Source organism: Procambarus clarkii, chromosome 7 (genome assembly GCF_040958095.1).
Source record: "Procambarus clarkii isolate CNS0578487 chromosome 7, FALCON_Pclarkii_2.0, whole genome shotgun sequence".
Lineage (NCBI taxonomy): Eukaryota > Metazoa > Arthropoda > Malacostraca > Decapoda > Cambaridae > Procambarus > Procambarus clarkii.
The window spans coordinates 23,838,680-23,861,128 of NC_091156.1; the positions used below are offsets into that span (position 1 = coordinate 23,838,680).

Genomic DNA, 22,449 nt, shown 5'->3' on the forward strand with positions numbered 1-22,449 from the left:
TGGTATTGTCAGGTAAATAATCTAATACTGTAATAATATTTTGACTTCGTTTTACTGTAAGTTGGAAAATATAATGTCTTTTAATCTCTTATATGTAAGGATTTATCTATGTTAAATGCAAATTGTTAATACAGTAGGTAGTTTTTAACAAACGTTATGCTATTATGTCAAAGGTTTTGTATGGAGGGCGGTGGCAAGAAGGAAGTGGCCTGACATCTGGGGAGGAGGCAGAGCAAGTATTTTCCTACCTTTCAAGATATAACAATAACACTAAGAACATGTTTAAAGCTGTTATGTGTTAATTTTTATTTAATCTAGTTCTAAATTTTGTACCTTTCAATCAAATCAGTGCAATGGTATTATTTGATGGTTATATATGTATCCAGATAATGTTATAAAATAATATAAGAATATAGGAAATTGCAGAAAGGCATTTTGGCTCATATAAAGTAGCATTATACTCATATGCAACCAACATATACATGTATAATCCTTGTTTGAAAAATCAAGTTGTCCCTGTTTTTATGCTTTCTTTCACATCCTGATATTTTTAATCTTATTACTCTACCACTATTTTTGAGCTCTTTGTTTCCTCTGAAATAACAATTAATTCATTCCACTTAAGACAGCATCAATATCATCATCCTTTTACTTTCCAATCAGTATTTTGAGACACAGTATTAAGATGTCAATGAATAACTAAATTTATTTCCACAGAGCGTACAGAAGAACTGACAGAGGGGGCACTCTTTTGGAATCACAGAAAAATTAATGGAATGCCTCGGGCATTAGTTGCCAGATTCAGAAAGGTATTAACATATGAATTGTTCTATACAATGAAAATATAGAATTATATATAAATATACAATTGTTCTATACAATGAATCAAGTGTATATACATGTTTTTATTTATCTTTAATCTTATTATAAGACATAGGTATTTTCTTCTCATAGACAAAGTAAAATTGGATAAAAACCCACTTGTGTATTTGGGAAATTTATGTAAAGAATTACACCAAGTCTTTCACACACTCCTTGGTGCTTTGTCAAGGTCTGAATCTGAAAAACACATACTCAGACCTTGACAAAGCACTAAGGATAGTTCAAAAGACTTTGTTTAACTCTGAACATAAATTTTACAATAAATATGATGGCATTTATTTTTAAATAGGCCACAAAGACAGCTGCAGCAGTTTTAAATGAGATTCACAGGCTTAATGTCCCAGAATCTGTTATTGAGAAATGGAGATCAGAATTACTGATCATTGCAAGATCCTTAAATAACAGATCCTCTGCCAATAACATTGAGCATACTATCGAGGCATATGGAGAGAATATAAGGCATCGCAAAAATCAGATTACCACTTATGCAGGTAGACATTAATTGCTTTTTTGTTTGTTCACTGAAACCTAAACTTTAATACAGTACACAGTTATTAAATTAGTTTTTCTTTGTAAAATACTATTGGTGCAAATCAAATATTTGATAACAACCTGAAACTTTACAGTTTCATCTAAAATGAGAGCTGTATTGAGAAACAAAAATGAAGTTGAGAAAAAAAAACTACGAGATCTCATAAAAATCTACAATCAGAACCATCCGGATTTGTCTGAAGCAGATGTTTTAACTGGCATCCTTCCATGGCACAATTTATTGCTTCATCAAAACACAAGTGGTATTTACACAAGATCTAATGATTCATTAGTTTTCTCAGCATTTTCAAATATTTATATAAAATTTGTATTAATTGTACTTTTATATATGGAAAGACTGCAATACCATTAAATTGAGTTTGTTTTCTAAAGGTAAATTTTATAGATACAATTTTTAATGATGTTTAATTCACAAATGATTCCCATTATCATAATTTGTCAATCACATACTGTATTTTCATTTTGCATTATAGTGTCCCTGACTGAAAAAAGAAGTGCAGTGGAAAAGTTTGAGCTCCAGAAGAGATGTAGAGAGGAGGAATCACTAACCATTCAAGAAATGATAACATGGTTACAGTACTACAAAAAGAAAAGGGACAAACTATCCGAGTATATTCAAGAATTACAATGTGATTCTTTCCCTTCATGTCTCTGCAAGGTAAGAAATTCAAAATACTTTTTGCAATTTAGATCTTCAAAACACTCAACTCACTTAAATGTGTTCAATTAGTCAGAGTAATATTGCCATCACCTTTCACATTTAAACTATGAAACACTTCCATTTTCAAGAGTGGTACTGTGGAGAATATGGCTTTTATTATTATTTGTATCCTTTTGTTTTACTTAATCTATACTTTTATATATTTGCATTATGTACAACTAAATAGGTACAGTATATATTTGACTCTAAGATGTTTTAAATATTGTATTCCAGGATTCTAACACGTACACAATTGAAAACCCAATTCTGTCAGAAGAAGAGAAACGTGGATTATTGGCTCTTCTCAATCAGGGTCAAAAGCAATGTGCTGACAAGCTTACTGAAGCCAAACATTTATTTAGTTCCTACCAGCCAAATGAGGTCTATGAGCCTTTCTTGGAGCTCTTAGAAAGTGATGAAGATGAAGACATGTATTTACAAAATGAATAGATACAAATGAACAAATCCACAAGGGCCATGATGAGGGTTCGAACCTATGTCCGAGAGGATCCCACACGAGCCTTAATGGACTGTGTTACGACATGGCAAAAGAATTCCAACCGGGAGTTCAACTGACCTCAATCAAAGATTTAAGGCATCACGCTATTGTGATTTCTGTGTTTAACAAATAGATACAAGATAGGCTTTTAAATTTTTAAATTTTTACTTACTTTTGTCCTGTTGCTTGGTTACATGAATTGACCACACAAATTATGTTGCTTAGTTACAGAGATTCTTATAACTACATAAATTTTGTTGTTCATTTATAAGCCCATTATGTGCCTCTAAAAATTTCCACTGCCACTCACAGAATGGGTATGTTGTGCATAATAAATAAACTAAACTAATGTTGACCAGACCACACACTAGAAATTGAAGGGACGACGACGTTTCGGTCCGTCCTGGACCATTCTCAAATCGATTGTGATGAGGACATGTAGGGACAGGCATTAAATAGGCAAGAGAGAGCTGAGGAGGAAAGTCAGGTGTAGGGGATAGTAGTAATGAGAACTGCAGCAGGCCTATTGGCCCATTTTATATATATATATATATATATATATATATATATATATATATATATATATATATATATATATATATATATATATATATATATATATATATATATATATATATATATATACAATACAATACAATACAATTTTATTTAGGTAAGGTACATACATACAATAAATATTTACAAGGATTGTTTGACTTATAGGTAGAGCTAGTACATACAATGCCTAAAGCCACTATTACGCAAAGCGTTTCGGGCATGATAAACTTAAATGACAAGCTTAATACTAATTGAGCATAATGAGTAGAATGAAAACAAGAAATGAAAGAAATGACCCTAGTCGAAAGACAAAGAGCCAACCAAGATGGGAAGAGTGTTTCAAACTTCTCTACTAACTCTCATCATAAACCCCAACGTACTGCAACTACTGTAGCAAAACGAAATTTCAATAAATCATCTCTGAAATGGAAATCTGGAAATGTAGGTACATATACAGTGAACCCTATAAACCCTGTAGTGAGCACCACTCCGACGACTTCTACAGTGAAAAGGTGTTTGTTCTTCAATAATGAACATCTTACTTATAAGTGTAGTACTTATCCACACCATAACACCCGAATTCATCGTTTGCAAGAGTTACACAGATGCACAAGGTGCACGGGTCCTCACGACCCCAGTAGCTGTACAGTCTCCTTACGTATGTGCAACAAGTGCCACAAGGGTAGACACCATTATTCCTTGTGTGGTAGTGATCAATCAAGATCAACCAATCCTCATAAGAGCATTACAAATTCTACTTCTGTACAGTATTGCAAGGTGCATCAAGACATAAGTGTACTTGCAACAGAGTCGAATAACACAACTACGTTACCAACAGCTCAATTAAAATTAATTAATAAGGGATCTAAGATTTCCACTCGTGGTCTCTTTGACCAAGGTTCACAGAAAACCTTTTTTTCTCAACAGCTAGTTGATCAGTTGAAACTGAACCCTATTGCTCGAGTGAATTTGAATATCTCTGAATTCCTAACCAATAGTGGACCTCGTGACTACCAGGTTGTTAAAATCTTGGAAAGTTTAGGAGGCTGCACCAGCCCAATTCAAGCCATAGTTGTTGACAAGATCCCCTCAGATTTACATGTTACAGGTCTTGCTCAAACAGTCAAATTTCTTAAACGCAGCGGTATTAGGCTAGCGGATCATAAAATAAATACAGACTGTCTCAACGATGTAGGTATTCTTATTGGAGCTGACTTTTATTATAGATTTATTACTGGATGCACCAGGCAACGAGGTGTAAACTTGTTACTGTCAGCTGGGGGTAAACTACTCACAGGACCGGTGTTGATCCAACAACATTCTAAATCTACTAGTAATCAATCAACTAATTCAATAGTGGCGTGACTAGGCATAGAGCAGTCACCACTACATGACAGAAACGAAACTGAGGATGATGAGTCCAATCCCCCTGTTCACAAATTATGGGATTTGGACACCTTAGGCATAGTCCCTGATCAACCCAGTCCAGATGACACATGGACGTATCAACAATATCTTGATACTGTGATTTTCCAAGATAATTAATAATGTGTGAGACTCCCGTGGAAGCTGAACCACCCACAGCTTCCAGTAAATTATTTCATGGCCTCAACCCAATTAAATTCTTAATTAGCTAGGCTATGGAAGCAACCAGATAAATTGCAACTGTATCACGCTTTAATACAGCAACAACTTGCTAACAAATGTCGCCGCTCTGCTACCGGAGGGCGCTAACGTTCGGCCCGGGCTGTCAGTGTTGACCTGTAGCTGCTGCGTGGTGGTCGTCTTGTTGACGGTGTGGTGCGGCCATTGGCCGGGGCCTGGCGGGTGTCATGGCGTCGACTAGTGGTGGCCGTGTTCGCCGGGTCGACACCGCCCGGCTTGATTTCTCGGCCCCCGTTGACTGGCCCTTGGTGGAGGTTGCCCTTATGAACGCCATGCGTGTGGAGTACCAAGATCTCTTCGGTGTTGAGAAACTTTCCCCTACCCGGGTGGCGATGACGTTCTCCTCGGCGCAGGTGTATCAGCTGTTTGTGCGTCGATGGGGTACACGGACGCATGTACTTCCAGGTTCTGCTGTGACGGTGGTCTCCGATCCGTGGGGCCCCCTGACGTATGTCAGCGTTCATGGTGCGCCGGTGCAGTTTCCTGAGGATGAGCTGTCCGCCGCGTTCCGTCGGTATGGTGAGGTGGTGGGGCAGCGTCATGCCTGTCTGCTTAGTGGGCGCCTGAAGGGACTCCGTATGGGTGCCCGTACTTTGCGCATGCGGCTCTCTGGGGCTATTCCCTCTCGGGTGGCTGTGTGTGGGTTTTATGTGTGTGTGTTTTACCAGGGGCAGACTCGCTCCTGTTTCCGGTGTGGTGAGGTAGGCCATTTCGCTGCAGCTTGCCGTGCCCCTCGCCCGGAGGACCCATCGGTTTTCCATGCGGATGATTTTCCACTTCTGCCGGAGGCTGGGGCGCCCCCAGTGGGCCCGGGCTCTGTGGGTGTGCCTCTGGAGGCGTCGTCCCCAGCTGTTCCTACCTCTCCGTCTGCTGCTGGGTCCTCTGCTCTGTCTGTTGACTCTGATGCTCTCGCGGCTCCTGCTTCGGGTGCGCCTATGCTGGTGGCGGCGGAGGTACATCGCGACCCGAGTGTCTCCTTGGAATCCGACGTGTGTGGTGTGGTGCCGGCGGGCGACCCGTGTGCAGTGGCCAGTGTGCTTCCCGAGGCCAGGGGCGGTGTTGATACTGTGTCTCCTGAAGGGCCAGCCTAGCGGTGTTCCTGATGCTGGTGCCGTGGCGCAGCCGCCTGCTGTCGCTTGTGCTGTGCCTCCTGTGGTTGCATTGGGCTCTTCTGTTCCTCGACGAAAGCGCACTCCGAGGGATCGGTCGCACAGCAGGGGCCCCCCTGGGAAGAGGATCGAGGCTGCTGGTGGTGTGCCTTTGGCTGGTGCTACTCCCTCCGCTTCTCCAGTGGTTCCTCCTCCCCCTTCGGAAGCGGGATCTGGGGATGAGCGGGGCATTGAGCGTGGTGTCGGGCTCGGGGCGGCGGAAGCAGTGGAGAAACTGTGGATGGTGTCCTCGACGCCTGGGGCGCCCTCTTCGGATGGTGTGTCTCCTGTGATTTTGAAGGCGGTTCCTGGCCGGTCGTCTTCCAGGGTGCGGCAGGGGGTTGAGCCTGGTGGTGTGGATGTGGCTCCCGCTGCGGGTGCGGTTGTGTCCCCTGGGGGACGCATTGGGTTGGGGGTGTCCTGAGGTTCTCCCGATGGCACCCTCTGTTGTCTGTGCGTCTTTGAATGTTCGTGGTTTAAATGATCTTGGGGTCCAGTTGGGCCTGTTGGATGTTCTGCAGGAGCAGCGTGTGGATGTGGCTCTGATCCAGGAGCATAATGTTCGTGAGGTGTCTGTGCTGCAGTGTTTAAGTGCGCATTTTCATGTTGTGCTCAACCTGCCGAGGACGTCCTTCGGAGGGACGTTTATGTTGTTTTCTAGGAGGGCTTCCTTCTCCGTGCTTCACACGGAGATGAATGAAGATGGGCGGGTTTTGTTTGTGAGGGTTGAGTTTTTGGGGGTCGTTCTTCCATTCCTGACGGTGTACGCCCCCTCCGGGGTGGCGCGCCGTCGGGAACGGGAGGAGTTTTTTCGGGTGGGGCTTCTCCCTTTCCTACGTCATGATACGCGGAGTATGGTTTTTGGTGGTGATTTTAAGTATGTGACGAGTGCGTGGGACTGTAGTAGCGCCCGCCCGCAGAATGTCTTGCTGCTGGAGGTGGTGCGTTCTTGCGGTTTCAAGGATGCTGCTGTGCTCTATGGGGGCGAGTTGTCCTTTACTTTTGCTGCGCATGGGGCGCATTCGCGGATTGATCGAGTGTATGTTACTGGCGGGGGGTGTTCTGTGTTTGCTTTCCACACTGTCCCGGTTGCTTTCTCGGACCATAGTCTCGTGGTGGTCTGGGTTGGTGTGCCCAGTCAAGTACGGGTCGGCGCGGGGTGGTGGAAGCTGAATTGTGGGTTTTTGCGTTCTCCGAGGGTTTGTGGGCAGTTTCGGGTTTGGTGGGTCGGGGTTCTCGCCCGGCGGTGTGATTTTCCTTCTGTTTTAGATTGGTGGGAGTGGTGTAAGGAGCAATGTCGGTTGTTTTTTCGGGTGGCTGCCAAACGTGAGGCTGCTGGAAGGTTTGGGTTGCTGCGGTTGTTCCAGGCGAGGCTTTCGCGGTTGTATGTGCGGTACAATGCTGGGATTGACTGTTTTGGGGAGATTGCGGAGTGTAATGAGCGTATTTGTGGTTTGCGGAATGAGTGGGCCGAGGGTGTTCGTGTGCATGCTCGTGTGAGTGAACGTGTTGATGGGGAACGGCTCTCTCCTTATCTTTTAGGGAAGGTGAAGGCTGCGCGGGACGGTGTTCTTTTTATGGCTCTGCAACGGCCGGATGGGTCCGTTGTTTCGGATACCGGTGGTGTGTTGCATTATGTGCGGCAGGAGTTGGTTGCGTTCTATGGGGAGGTGGTAGGGGACGACGCGATTGCGGAAGGTTTTTTGGGTGGTTGTGCTCCGTGGTTGTCTGCTGCTGATTGTGTTGGTTTGGAGGAAGATGTTTCGTTGGGGGAGCTTTTCGATGTAGTGAGGTCGTTTCGTTCCGGGAAGGTGCTGGGCTCGGATGGTCTTCCTGTCGAGTTTTATGTTGCCTTTTGGGATGTGTTGGGTGATGTTCTTTTGGAGGTGGTCCGGACTTGCCTTTGGGGGTGCGTTCTGCCTGTGTCTCAGTGCGTTGGGAATGTGCGGCTGCTCCCAAAGCCGGGCGATTTGCGGTTCTTCTCGAACTGGAGACCAATTACTTTGTTGAATGTGGACTATAAGATCCTGTCCAAGATTTTAGCTGGTCGGTGTCGCCGTGTGGTTGCGTCTGTGGTTTCCGTGGAACAGTTTTGTGGTGTTCCAGGTCGCTCGTTACTGCAGTGCAATGCGTTATTTCGGGATGTGCTTCTGTACGTGTCGGGCTCTCGCTTGTCAGCAGCGATGCTTTGCCTGGATTGGTCTAAGGCTTTTGACCGTGTTTCGTTAGCTTTTGTTTTTCGTGTGTTAGAGCGGCTTGGTTTTCCGCCTTTGTTTGTTCGTTGGGTGCGTATGTTGTACGCTCAGTGTTGCAGTCGGGTTTGCATCAATGGGTTCTTGAGTGCTCCTTTCCCTGTACGCCGTTCGGTGCGGCAGGGTTGTCCACTTTCCATGCTCCTTTATGTGCTCTTTCAGGAGCCTTTTTTTCGGGCGGTCAAGGCTTGTGCGTTGATCCGTCCCCCCCGGCTGCCTTCTGATCTTCGGTTACCCATCTGCGGTTATGCGGATGATACCATCCTGTTCGTGGCCTCTGCTGGTTCTGTTCGGGCTGTCCAGGTCGTGGTTGAGGTTTGAGTTGGCCACTGGGGCCCAGGTCAATCGTGCCAAATCTGGTCTTATGGGTATCGGTGGGTGGTCCTCTCGCCTTGTGTGGGAGGGGTCTTGGTTTCCGGTGGTCTCCTCTCTGCGTGTTCTGGGGATCACCTGGTTCGCTTCTTACGAGAGATCTTTGGAATTTAATTGGGGTGCGGTTTCTCGTAGTGTTGGTGTTGCGGTTGGGTTGTTGGCTGCACGCCCGTTAACAATTTATCAGCGGGCGTTGCTTGTTACTTGTAAAGTTCTGTCACGTGTCTGGTTCGTGGCTCGGTGTTTCCCCCTAGATCGCCGGCTGGCTCTGGGGTTGGAACGTCAGGTTTATAGGTACGTGTGGTGTGGTCGTTACCACCCGGTTCGTCGCTCGACGTTGGTGTTAGCGGTGCGGGAAGGTGGGGTTGGTATTCCTGATGTGTTTACCAGGGCTCGGGCGCTGTTCTGGGTCTCGTTGCGTCAGAGTTTAGCGTTGGGTGGGGGGCTCAATGCTTTGTGTATTTTTTATTGTTCGGTACGGTTTAGTTTTTTGGTGGATTGCGGTGTTTGTCGGGAGGTGGCCTTTTGTACCCCTCCTGTTTACTCCTGGGCGGTAGACATTCTTCGGGCTGTCTGTCGTTGTCCGGGTTATATGTCTCTCTCAGTGAAGGCAATTTATGGGGTTCTATTTTGTCGTGTTCAGCCGCGGGTGGAGTCTTTATTCCCGTGTTGGGATTGGGGAGAGGTGTGGGCGGCGTTAGGGGCGCGGTTTTTGGCACCGCAGCAGCGGGAGTTGTTGTTTCGCATGTTGCATTTGTCGTTGGCGACAAATGACCGGTTGTGCATGCTGGGTTTGCGTGCCTCTGACGCATGTGTCCACTGTGGTTTGCCTGAAACTCAGTTACATGCTTTCTATTTTTGTGAGAGGCTGAGTGGTTTGCTTGATTGGTTTCGTGCTGTGTTGGCCGTGGTTTGTGGGCCGGGATATCGGGGTGGTTTTTTGCCATTTTTGTTTTTGTCTTTTCCGCGGGGCTCTCGACGGGTGCGTAATACGCTCTGTCTTCTTGTCGCTGACTATGTGTATTGTGTGTGGGTTGGCCGGAGGGAGGGTTATGGGGTTGATAGGGTTTTGGGGTTTTTGAGAGGGCGCTTACGGTTCACCTGGTGGTGGCTGCAGCGTGCTTTTCCGGGTGATTTTTGTGGTTGGTTTACCGGTGCGTATGTTCGTGGGGCTGCTTTTGAGTGATTGGTCGTGGGTTGGGCTCGTGGATGTAGGCTGTGGGTTGGTTGGGTGGGTCTTGTTCCGGTTTGTTTTAGGTCCCCGGTCCTCCGATGGGCCTCCTCGGCGGGGGTTGGGCGGGGTGTGTGTGTGTGTGTGTGTGTGTGGTTGTTTTGTTTCTGTTGTGGTTGCTCCTGTGGGTGTGTGTTCGTTTGGGTGTGCTTGTGTGTGGGTGTGGTTTTTATGTTTTCCCTGGCTCCTGCGTGGGCCTTTTTGTTTGCCTTGTATGGGTTTTATGTTTTGTGCATTTTTGTTCTTTATGGTATGTATGCTTGTATGCTCCTATGTCTTTGGAGCGTGCCTCTTCTGTATTTTGTGATTTTCTGTGTGGGGGTTGGGGTGCCCGGGTTTATGTTTTGTCCTCCCCCCCCCCTTTTCATGTACTACTGTTCCTGTGTTATGAGTGTTCTTTTTGCCATTACTGATTGTTATTTCTCTTTTTAATGTGCCATGTACTTTGCTTTGGGCTATTTATGTCTTATTTATCTGTTCTTTCTTGATTTGTGTTTTGTGTTCTGCCTTTGTATTATGGTACTCAGTTATTTCTGTTTGACTTTCAATGTTCTATATTTCCATTTTAATGTAGTTTTGTAATTTTGCCTCTTAGGGGTTTCGGAGGCCTGTTGTTCTGTACTTTTATGCACCTGTGTTTGGGTTGTTGGGCTGGGCTTGTATGTGCGTTCTCCTTTTGTATTTCTGTACTTAAGGTTGTGTGGATGTGCCTATATTTTATGTTATTTATATTGTGTGCTATTTATGTCATGTTCTGTTTTTTGTGGTAAATACTGTCCCCGTTTCTGGGTTCTCTTTTTTTTGTGCCTTGTGTCATGTGTTTTCTTTCTTGGTTTTTGTTGGGTATGTTTAGTGTATCCGTGTTTTACTTCCTTTGTTATATTGTCCTGTGTATGTTCATGACTTGTTCTTTCGGCGGGTGTCTGTTTTGTACATTGTGTATTCTTTTATAAAAATAAAAAAAAAAACTTGCTAACAAATTTATAGAAGTTGTTGAAGAAGACAACCATAAGACAGGCCATTATTTGCCACATCATGCTGTCCTGAAAGATTCAATTACAACACCAATCAGGATTGTATTTAATTGTAGTGCCAAATTAAAGGCAGACAGCGTGTCACTAAATGATTGTCTACAAACTGGACCTAGCCTAGCCAAAGATTACAAGATGTCTTATTACGATACCGCTCTGGTGTTTTTGCCTATACGGCCGACATTAGTAAGGCATTTTTAAGAGTTGGCCTACAGGAGACAGATTGTGATTTTACTAAATTTCTCTGGGTGAAAGATCCACAGGATCCTAATAGCGAAATCATTACTTATAGATTTGCCTCAGTACTGTTTGGAGCGACATCTTCACCATTCTTACTCCAGGCTACTCTGGATACACATCTTAAGAAGTCTAATAGCCTCTACAAGACTGAGATTAGCAACAATTTATACGTTGACAATTTTCAAGGAACCACTAATGATGAGAATAAACTGGTGGAAATCTACCATGAGGCTAATCGTGAACTGTTGGGAGCTAACATGCCCCTACAGTCGTGGGCCTCCAATAATAAACAACTCAACCAAATAATCGGGGAAGAATTCCCTGATTATAAGGTACCTCACAAATTGAAAGTCTTAGGTATGGAGTGAAATACTTCCACAGACAAATTGAATATCAAGTCGGTGGATTTCAATCATTCACCTCTAACCACGAGAAAACTACTTTCCCATGTCAGCAAGCCATTTGACCATTTAGGCCTACTCAGTCCTATTCTAATTAAGGGTAAACTCCTTATGCAGGAGTGCTGGCAAAGGAATTTGAGGTGGGATGAAACGTGCCGGCGGATCTCCAAGAAAAATGGCAGCAGTTGATTCCTGATTACAACAAACTTAGTATTCTACAGTTTCCCCGAAATACCTTAGGACTAAATTTACCCACAAATTTACATGTATTTTGCGATGCTTCAGGCAATGCATATGGCTCAGTAGCCTATCTAGTTAATACTCAACAATCATTTTTGCTTACATCTAAGGCAAGGGTAGCCCCGATTAAAAGGAGGTCACTACCCCAAATGGAATTAACTGCCTTATTAGTAGGTGTAAGACTGGCTCATTGCCTGATCAAAACCCTCAGTAATGTTCACCTTGGTGAAATAGTAGTGTGGTCAGACAATGAGGCAGTATTCCAGTGGGTAAAAAACGACAACAACAAAACTCCCTATGTCAGCAATCGAGTAAGGGAAATTCGAGAACTGTCTGCTGGGTATAAGTTAAGACATGTCCCAACCAAGGACAATCCAGCTGACTATTTATCCAAAGGTTTGACTTTAAAGCAATTAGTTAAAACCGAGATGTGGTTTAATGGACCCCAATGGCTAGTTAGTGGCCAGTGGCCCCAACAGAAGCCGCAAGTCATTGTGACCAATATCACTACCCCTGTTGTGGATCCAGAACCCCCTCTAATTTTAGCTATCACTCCTCATCGTTATTCCAATTTAAGCAAATTACTAAAAGTTACAGAAATGGTATTTGATTTCATCAACAAGATGGGGATCAAGTATCGATTTCCTAATTCCATCAAATATTGGGTCAAACAAACTCAACAAGAGACTTATGGGAAGGAATATGAATATCTCCCAGAAAGGTTGAGTAAGTCTCTGGGTATCAGGCTTGACTCAGACAACTATAACATCTTGAGATGCGGCGGACGTCTGCTTCACGCAGAAATAAATTTAGATGCGAAGAATCCTATACTTCTTCCACGTCACCACATCATTACTAAACTCATAGTTTTACATTACCATGAACATAATACATTGCATGGTGGAGTATTAGATACTCTTACTGAAATCAGACAACGTTTTTGGCTTCCCCAAGGTCGCCAAACTGTCAAATCTTTAATCAAGTCTTGTGTAATCTGCAAGAGATATGATGCTCGAGTATGTCCTTATCCAGATCAACCGCCCCTACCTAAGGAGCGAGTCGTCCACCTTCGTCCCTTTGAAACCACAGGTGTCGACTATACAGGAGCACTAATTTTAACAGGCACACCGGACAAGATTCCAGTGAAAGCCTACATTTGCATTTTCACGTGTGCTACCACACGCGGAGTACATTTAGAAGTCACTTCTGACATGAGTGCAGAAGCCTTTTTGCAAGCCTTTCGCAGATTTGCTGCACGAAGATCTTGCCCAAAATCAATGATCTCAGATAATGGATCTAACTTCGTGGCAGGAGAAGCTTGCTTACAAGAAATATGGAATCATCCAGAAGTACACTCTGTGCTCAAACAGAGACAATGCTATTGGAAATTTATTCCTCCAAGAGCACCATGGCACGGCGGTTTTTACGAAAGAATGGTGGGAACTGTTAAGAAATGCCTAAGAAAAACCTTACACCGGCAGAAAATTAATCCCACCGAGTTACAGACCCTTGTCGTGGAAATTGAAGCACGAGTCAACAACAGACCTCTAACCTACTTAACATAGGATTTCTCCCAAAGAGAACCCCTAAGCCCCTCTCATTTGATTCATGGAGGTCTTCTGAGCCCTCCAATATCTCTAGGAGATGAGGATCCAGCTGACCCTTTGTGTGTCAAAGCAAGTGACTTGGTGGAGAGTTATAGACACCTCTCAAGAGTAATAGAGAAATGGAATGAGGTCTGGACACGTAAATATTTAACTGCTTTAAGAGAATACCATTATGGAGCTGCAAGCCCATACAACAAAGTTCAACTTAAACCAGGTGATCTTGTCCTAGTAGACAGTGATGGACCCAGGTTAGATTGGCCTATAGGTAAAATTGTTGACATCCATCCTGACCGCCATGGTATTTTACGAATTGTTAAAGTTCAGTGTCGAGGCACTACTACCTTGAAAACACTAGAGAAATTAGTACCTTTAGAGTTAGCAGAACACGAGTGTTCTACAGATACACCTGTAACCCAAGTTTCAGAGAACAATGATTCTACTCAACCGAGCACAAGACCATCAAGAGTCGCTGTTCAGAATTGCAAACAGAAACTTAAACAATATTTTGATTCTATTCAAGAGTAGATAACTTATCATTTAAACTTGAGGTGACCATGCTGATGCAGTGATGAGTTGATGTCCAGTAATTAGTTACGAGTCATAGTGATCATGGACAGTATCCTCACTGTATTGATGAGGTCTCCTTAATCTTAAATGAACCAATTATTCATAATTTATTTTTGTTAATATCCTCCTGTCTCTTACAAAGGAATTATTCAATAATTTTCAATATTTATTTACTTCCCCATGTTGACTTAGTCATCTACCACAGATTCGAGACATTCGTTATGTGCGTACTAACCTACTAACCCATGAATATAACTTCAGGATAGAGAAACAGGTGTACGTTAGTACTAATACCTGAACTACGACCCGAGTTTTCTCTCCCCGGAGTTATGTTGGAAATAACCAACAGTTTTTACATCTTTGTATTTTATGCAACCTTTGTATTAACCACAAGTAGTTACAAAAATCACTAACTTGTAGATTTGATCATTATCATGATTTATTTAGACATGTTGCCAGATTCTTCCTAGTCAGAGTGACGACGTGAGGAACGACAGGCAGTAACATGAATTCTCTCAACATTTAGTTGGATTTATAACAAGAATCCAGTTTATCATTTCCTTTACTAAAAATAGTTACTTACTAATAAGTTTAATTTCGTAGTATACTACTACTTACTGGAACTCTCTTATTTAGTTGATATCAAACATTCTAGAGGAAATTACTTTGATGTAAATGATTTTACTTTAATTTTCTCGATTGGCTGCACAACTTTAATAAGTCAATTTATGTTACGAGAAATTCTATTTTATCACAGAAGAATTTAATGTGATATTAATACTCGTCATTACCTCTTCCTTCCTTAGTCAATTGCGATATATACATATCCATTTACGCTCGAGATGTCTATCGAGAGCCGCGCATGCGCAATAAGGAAGAGGAGGAAGACAGGAGAGCGTCACTAGAGACGAGAGAACGAGAGGGCACAGCGTGGACGCCATTGACAGCGTATAGCAGAGCTACGTTTTGATCCCATTTATTTCGCTCCCACGACCAATAGAGCGGTGCCACGTTATCTGGCACAGTAGCTGTGTCCCAGACTAGTATATGAGCAATTCCAAAGTCAACGCCTTTCAAGCAGCAGCTGGAGGATGAAGAATTGCTCAAGTCTCCACATCAACGGACACGCGGCTCGGCAGCTAGGTTTACCTTTTTGTTATTCTGTGGCCACAATTAACATTTAGGCTAGTTGTCGTTAGGCCGTAGAACAAACAAACAAATCCCATACGTGTCTCGAGTAATTTTACAATCTAAATAGATGATTATTTGCATTATTTCTCTCTAGAAGAAATTTATAGTGCTTGAATATAAATTGCACAGATATTGGCTGAAATTTCCTACAGTTATCCTCATGATTTAGGATTTATTTGTAGTTACTTATTATGTTGAAGATTTCTACAATGTAATTATCTTTAAGTACCAAGGCGACGCCAACCGAGATGCTAGGCTTCCCACCGTTCTGTGCAACAATTTACCCTATGCAACACGTCGTCGGTGGAGCGTAGCAACTAATTACACCTCACTAGATTTACAGCTAAGCTGTCCCTTTTTTATCTGTAGCAATAACTCTGTAATTACAGTAGGGATTTCTAAAAGAGATCAATTATACTAACCCATTGATTTACTGATACTGTTCAACATTTCTGTAGTATATTGAGGAGCATTTACCTCCAATTAATATTATATATTCAACTTTATTTACTTTCATATTTTATTTACTCTGGTGAAGAGCCAGCATCAGAATAATGCTAGGGATGTATTAATCTTTTAGCATGTAACCCCCCAATTTTGTGTAAGTTAATTTGACTCCATTTATATCAGAAATACAGTGTCACTAAGATCCATAGGACACTAGTTCTTGGGATCAGTTTTTCCATTGCTTTATTTGTTTTCCACTTTTTCTCAAAAAGTGGTGGTCCTTCATAGCTATCGAAGTATATATTTAATTATTAGTTATTGGAGTCAGGTTTTCCCCCACACCGAGGTACAGAAATCTCAACCATGACCAGTCCAGCCAAAGGGCATCCATTGCTGGGGTCTCATGATTGGGAATGAAGCCGCATAAAGAGGAAGGCACAAATTCCATGCAATGTAAAGAGATCCCTGTTGAGGTGCCTGAGTGCCTTAAAAACCCACAGGAAGGAGGCAGCATCCTTCCTGTGGAAGTCCACTCTATGGAGATGGAAAGAAACCAGAAAAGACTATCCGCAAGAGCATTGGGCACTCCCCGAATGTGAAACATGCGGAAAACCAAACCCTGAAAATCCAACAGACGAGCTACTCACAGTGTCCAGCTTCAAAAGCAACAGAACAAAAAGAGCTTCCCCTGGTTCAGACAATGAACCACTATGGTATACAGTAGTCCAAATGGAGCTGGAGTACAAAGCCTGGAGGAATCCAAATCACCCTCAAGGCATGCCACATGGCCACAAACTCCTGTATTGTGTACTAGATAAAAAGGAGGAGACCCACGACCCTGGCCAGCTTGGTGAGCGCTGGAAATGAAGTCCCAACCCAGAGCCAAGGCAAGACACTACCTAAGGGACAAAGTAACTGCAATGTTGCCTTTTCCAATAAATTAAAAATAACAGCCCAAAGCAGGCATTCTCAAAGGGGGGGGGGGTCGATATCGTCCCCTAGAGCATATCCCTGAAATAATTCCAGGTTGTACTTTAGATAAACACACATGGATTTCATTGACAACTGAAAGGACATGATTTCTGTCTTCGCTCTTGATTCTGGTTAAATGATTAAAATTAATGTAAAAATTATTTAAAAAATACATTTACATATGATTAGAATTACCCTATTTATCACTATATCCTGTGGAACCCCTAGTTAACTTGAGGTTCTGCGGGGCCGTGGCTGAGAAACGCTGGTCCAGAGGATAGGCATAGATGGCTGGGAAGGAACCAGAAGCACCTGGCAAGGAAGGAAAGACCAAGACCTGTGAAATGATTTTCATCGGGCAATGACAGTGGGCAAGCCACATTGACAGGGTTTTCTTCACACACCGTCATTGCGGATCACTATAACCCATACCTTGGCCAGAAGCCTTACCTACCTACCTGTTGACTACGTGTTTATGACTTCTGGGATCAATGTCCCCACAGACCAGTCTTTGAACAGGCCTCCTGGTTGCTGGTCTGATCAACCAGGTTGTTCAATGCGGCTGCTTACAACCTGATGTACGAGTCACAATCTGGTTGATGAAGTATCCTTTGATAGCAAAACTCTGCAGTGAATGGCCTGCAGTAGGGATCAAAGTGGCATATTGCAGCTAAAATATTTTTGAGAGCAGATTAAAAGATGTTTTGGTACAGCTGTTGTCTGATTTACCACCTCTGAAACAAACAGAAGCATGGAAAACTGGAAGGCAAAGAGTTAAAAACCAGCGTTGAATGTAATGAAAACCCATTTTCTGGGTGAGACCCGGAGGCTCTCTGAGCTTACTAGGCTGATATGCTAATGTCAGACTTTGGCATCAATCATGTGTATGGAGTTCTGTGGGCCTACCGGGGACCACGAGCCAGAACCTGGCCCCCTCAGAGAGGCATGGAGAGCAATGGCCTATAGAAACCCTTGTGTAGTTGGAAGCATTCTATGTCTGCCATCGACCGGGTCAGGCACCCAAAAAGGTAAGCATCCCAAAAACAAACCCCTATTCTGGCGAAAATTTTGCTACCAAAAGCCAAACAAGTGGATGGAACTCCCCTAAAAGAAATGAGCAAGCGAGTATGATGTCACACGTCGCCGCGCCGTTGTCTATGCAGCTCCCCCCCCCTCCCAGGGAGGGGAAAGGGGGAGCCCCAAACCACTGCGCTGGTTATCCACCCTTCAGTTCTGAGGCTGGATGTCAAAACACGCGAAAAATCCGCCAACTGGAGGGAGGGAGGGATGCCGGGGAGCCTCCAGGTCTCACCCAGAAAATGGCATTTCATTATATTCAATGCTGGTTTTCTGGGGTGGAGCCCCTACGCCTCCCCAAAGCTATTAAAAAATTAGAATGACTTACTCGGGAGGCGGTCGCTGCTTACTCAACTCAAAGTTGAGACAACTGGTTACAACCGCCAACCCAACGCGACACAGGCCCAACTAGGCCCAGGAATGTTCGTGAGATAACGAACAGCCAGGACCCTGTCTGACCGCCAAAATCCCCACACCCGAATGTCAGCCCAGGACATGTTGCCAAAAACATCGGCAAGAGCAGCAAACATGCGAACGTCATGGGCACGGGGCTAGACCGCAGGCTGGCTAGCTCTAATAATCCTGCGAATTACCTGAGAGACCTGCACCCATGAACAGGGAAAAAGGGAAACCGGATCAACCCAAAGCTCGTCCCTGGACACAGAAGCCATGGCGCGCAAATAACAGCAGAGGGCTGCAACCGGACACAAAACATGATGCATCCCTGGCCTAATCAACCAAGCATCAACCACCCAAGGACCCCTCCGAAAAGCAGCAGTCTCATTCTTTGCCAGAAAAGGAGGAGACAGCTGCAGACGAACAAACCTATCCCCACGACCGAAGGAGCAGAAACCCCTGTGCCAGAGGAGAGCATGAAGCTCACCAACCCGACCCCCCAGAGGCTAATGCCAACAGGAAAAGAGCTTTCGAGAAACAATCCTGAGCCGAAGGGGCCACAAGAAACCAAGGAGAAGAAAGAAAAGAGAACACTTTGTCCAAAGACCAGGACGGCTCAGGCGCTGCACGAGCAGGCCGGAGGTGAAACAACAAACGAGACAGCTTGCGAAACGGCGCAGATGTAACGTCAATACCGAAAGCAAGCTGAAGCAGCTCCGCCAGTGCCGCACGATACAAGGCGACAGTGTTAGGCATAAGATGACGGTCCTGGAACAAACCAAGAGAGACGGGACAACACCACCCTAACAGAAAGCGAAGTACAACGACGAAGATGCAAAAAGAACCGGAAGGACTGCCAGGAAACTTCATACTGCCGCCGAGACAAAGCCTGCAGGTGGGACACTAACAAGGAAGCCACCTGATCACCATAAAGATGATGATAAACTCGAGTAAAAAACACCATACGGGAAGACTCGAGGAGAAGATCGAACCAGCCACATAATGTTCCGGTCCGATCTGCTGGAAGAGACAGCCCCGCGGGAAACCTCCAGATATGGACACCGGGCAAGCAGTGTCTGAAACCACAGCTGGGCTGGCCACCAAGGGGCCAAGAGGACTACTCTCCTCTGGTAAGTCTCCAAGCGAGTCAGGACTTGGAGCAACAGCTGAACCGGGGTAAAGAGGTGCAGGAACCCCCCACCTCGACCAGTCCTGCCGAAAGACATCGACCCCGCAGTCGGGGAAGGGCGCCACATACAGGGGAAGGCGCCGTGACCACGCTGATGTGAAGAGTCCACCTCGTGGCGCCCAAACGTCTGGCAAAGCCAATGGAAGGAGTTGGCATCGACCATTGTCGGGGTTCACCTCATTAAGAGAGGGGCGAGTAACAGTATACTCAGGGTCACTCACCGTAGCCCTGCGGGTCTTCACTCTATCCTCGCAGCGCCACTGTACGCCAGGAGTGTATCCCAGTCAATCCCAACCGGCCTCTGATCGAGAAAGAGTGGGAACACAACTTGTTCTCTTAACTATTGTGTGCCCGCCCCGGCATGGGCTCTACTACTAACCACAAGGTCGCCAACTGGTGTTTCCGGTGTCCAGTAACATGTCAGTGGTTTTGTTGAATTGTGGTAACAGTGGCAAGAGCACACTCAATATGTCTGATATCAGGCAGGTATTTACTTCTATCACTATTTGCTTTCAGGTATTATATAGCCACAAGAAATATGGAGGGGATGATATAAACACCAATGTACTTTGTATTTTACTTAAAACTCATTCAAAGACATCACAAGATTATATCAATAAGCAAACAGCTGTTTCAGGCGGAAGTCGCTCGTTCCCACATATAATCATGAACTCGCCAAGCTGGCAATACTCCCCCTCACGTCAATGTCAAAATCAGCTGGGCGACTCCCACCGCGCGAATGTTCGTGTATTTGTTTGCCGGTGGCATGATGCGCCTGTTTCTTTAAATTCCCAAAGATCACTAGAAGTTCGAACACACAATATTTGCGACAATAGCATGTAAATACTTCGCTGCACTGATCTTGAGCTCAATCAAACATTTCTATATTAATGGACACAATAACTCATTATCATGGTATAACACACTGCCCTTCATTTAATGATAACGTATGCAAGTATATATCACTGGAGTTCTCAGTAATTCCTTTTGTGGGCGATAACACAATTAATCACTGCACACATGAATGATTATTCAATACACAAGCATAGACTTATATATATATATATATGGATGAATCATAGACATCAATAATGGTAATAACATAGTTACTGGGCACACAGCCTAATACCAAATACTGGTATATTTATATATATATATATATATATATATATATATATATATATATATATATATATATATATATATATATATATATATATATATATATATATATATATACTCTCTCAATAACTGATCATATTAAAGTCTCATGAAAGACATTATCAACAAAGTAAATTCATCAATTACTCCGGGTGCCTGCACACACCAATAATAGTAATAAATTTCGTGAGTACTCTATATAGTCCCACTCTGCACACTGGTGCCTTACTGTGACATAGGTGAGCCTTGCTCACGGCATACAAAATACTCTGGCTAAATAATATAGCTGACTAAAGGGGAATTGGGAGGGAAACTAGAATCACCTACTTCCACCTATCCTCCGGTGAGAGTTGAGTTGTAGCTCCTGGTCCAGGCTCCTGCCTCGTGTAGGGAACGCCCCACACACACGTCGTGTCCTCCAGGAACTCAATCAACGTCCCACCATAAGCGCGTCGTCTCCGTGCCTTTTCACTGCAGGTCCGTGCTCCTCCTCGACTTCTTGTAGGGTTGGAGCCGGTCTCCCGGCCGTCAACTTCTCCTCCCAGCTACGGCTGCCTGCCTACGTCTCGGCTGCAGTCGTTCGGATTCCCGATTAGTGTCTTCTTCACTGATTCCCAGTGGATTGGCCCAGCCGCTACGTCGTCACTGAAGCTATCAGACGTCCCAGACGATACTGCATAGACTCCACCTGCACAGCACCCGATCCTGGAGCACTTGATGCTCAATATTCCGTCAATTCCCTCTTCGGTCCACACATGGAATGAAGGAAGACCTCTGGCGTACTTGCAGACTACGGGTGACGCGTAAGATCCACGGGAGTGGCGTATTACTGTCAGATTGACAGGATCAACCTTCACACATCCGCCCACCTTGACGTGTCGTGTCAGACTGATTCCCTTCGGAGGATTGGCCCAGCCACTACGTCATCACTGTGAAGCTATCAGCCGTCGCATACGTCGCTGCCTAGACTCCACTCTTGCACAACACCTGTTCCTGGAGCACTTGTTGCTCAATATTCTGTCAATTCCTTCTCTGGTCCAACACATGAACGAAGGAAGACCCCACAGGTGATGGCAGACCACGGGTGATGCGTAAGTCCTCCGGAGACGGGGTAAACTGTCCAACTGACAGGACCCCCCAGCGCATGTCCGACCTCCTTGACGTGCTGTCTTAGACTGATGGCACCGCCGTGGCGCTCTGACCGGACCCCCCTTCCTTCGTGACGTCATATTCGCCACGGGAGGTTTTCATTGGCTCCCTGGGCCACGTCGCTGTCGGTGACCAATCTGGTGCCACTGACGTCACACAGTTTTATCGGCAAAACAGAAGAGCAAGCGCCATATTGGCTTCCTAAAGGGCCTAAACCACAGGCCAAAATACTCTTCTTTTACAAATTTCTTGGCAATCCGAGAACACTACATTCTCCCACATATATCAAACTGATGCCTGAGACGTAGAGAACGCTCGGGTAAAGTGGACATGACTCTTACAGCAGGCGTGGGAGAAATATAAGGGGGGGAACACCGTCACACCATCCATTTCGTGGAAAGGGGAACAAACGCGACAGGTTGTCGGCCAAGACGTTGGACACTCCCCACACGTGAACAGCCGGGAGAGCTAAACCCCAAGAACTCAGCAGACGAGTTACCCGAAGCGACCAGCGCCAAAGAGCCAAGGACCGCATACAACCCCCCCCCCCCCTCCAGTTCAGGCAATGAACCACAAGGGAGCAGTCCAAATGGAGCCAGATCATTGATCCACGGGCGACCGGAACCCTCCGAAGAACAAACCACTTCCCCCGCGAACTCACGCACCGTGCTGTGGGCTCGACGGAAGGACAGACCCCACCGTCTCTGGCGGGCCTGGTGAGCACTGGTCACAAAGCCCCAGCCAAGAGACAACACGTCCGTGAACACATCGAGTGAGAGCTAGGGCAGGCGCCAAGGCTGCAAACCCCGAAAAACCGAACAGGAAGCCAGCGACGCAGCAGCTGAGGTAAGGCCCCCTGGGGACCAATCCCAGTGATCGTGAGAGAGGTGGAAGGGACGTCCTCGAAGGAACCAGAACAGCC

The 22,449-nt window shown here is 44.9% G+C and overlaps 2 protein-coding genes across 2 annotated transcripts; both read left to right on the forward strand.

The window, feature by feature from the left end:
- Positions 1-353: 353 nt before the first annotated feature.
- Positions 354-2,724, forward strand: LOC123761447 (uncharacterized). The gene is made up of 6 exons (XM_069315105.1): positions 354-369; positions 718-809; positions 1,172-1,373; positions 1,509-1,676; positions 1,908-2,092; positions 2,369-2,724. Exons 1-6 carry the CDS (start codon positions 354-356, stop codon positions 2,582-2,584), a joined length of 879 nt encoding a protein of 292 aa, XP_069171206.1. The 3' UTR covers positions 2,585-2,724.
- Positions 2,725-3,473: 749 nt separating this feature from the next.
- Positions 3,474-4,556, forward strand: LOC138357931 (uncharacterized). Its single transcript, XM_069315113.1, has one exon. The coding sequence runs from the start codon at positions 3,474-3,476 to the stop codon at positions 4,554-4,556; it is 1,083 nt and encodes a 360-aa protein (XP_069171214.1).
- The last annotated feature ends 17,893 nt before the right edge of the window (positions 4,557-22,449 follow it).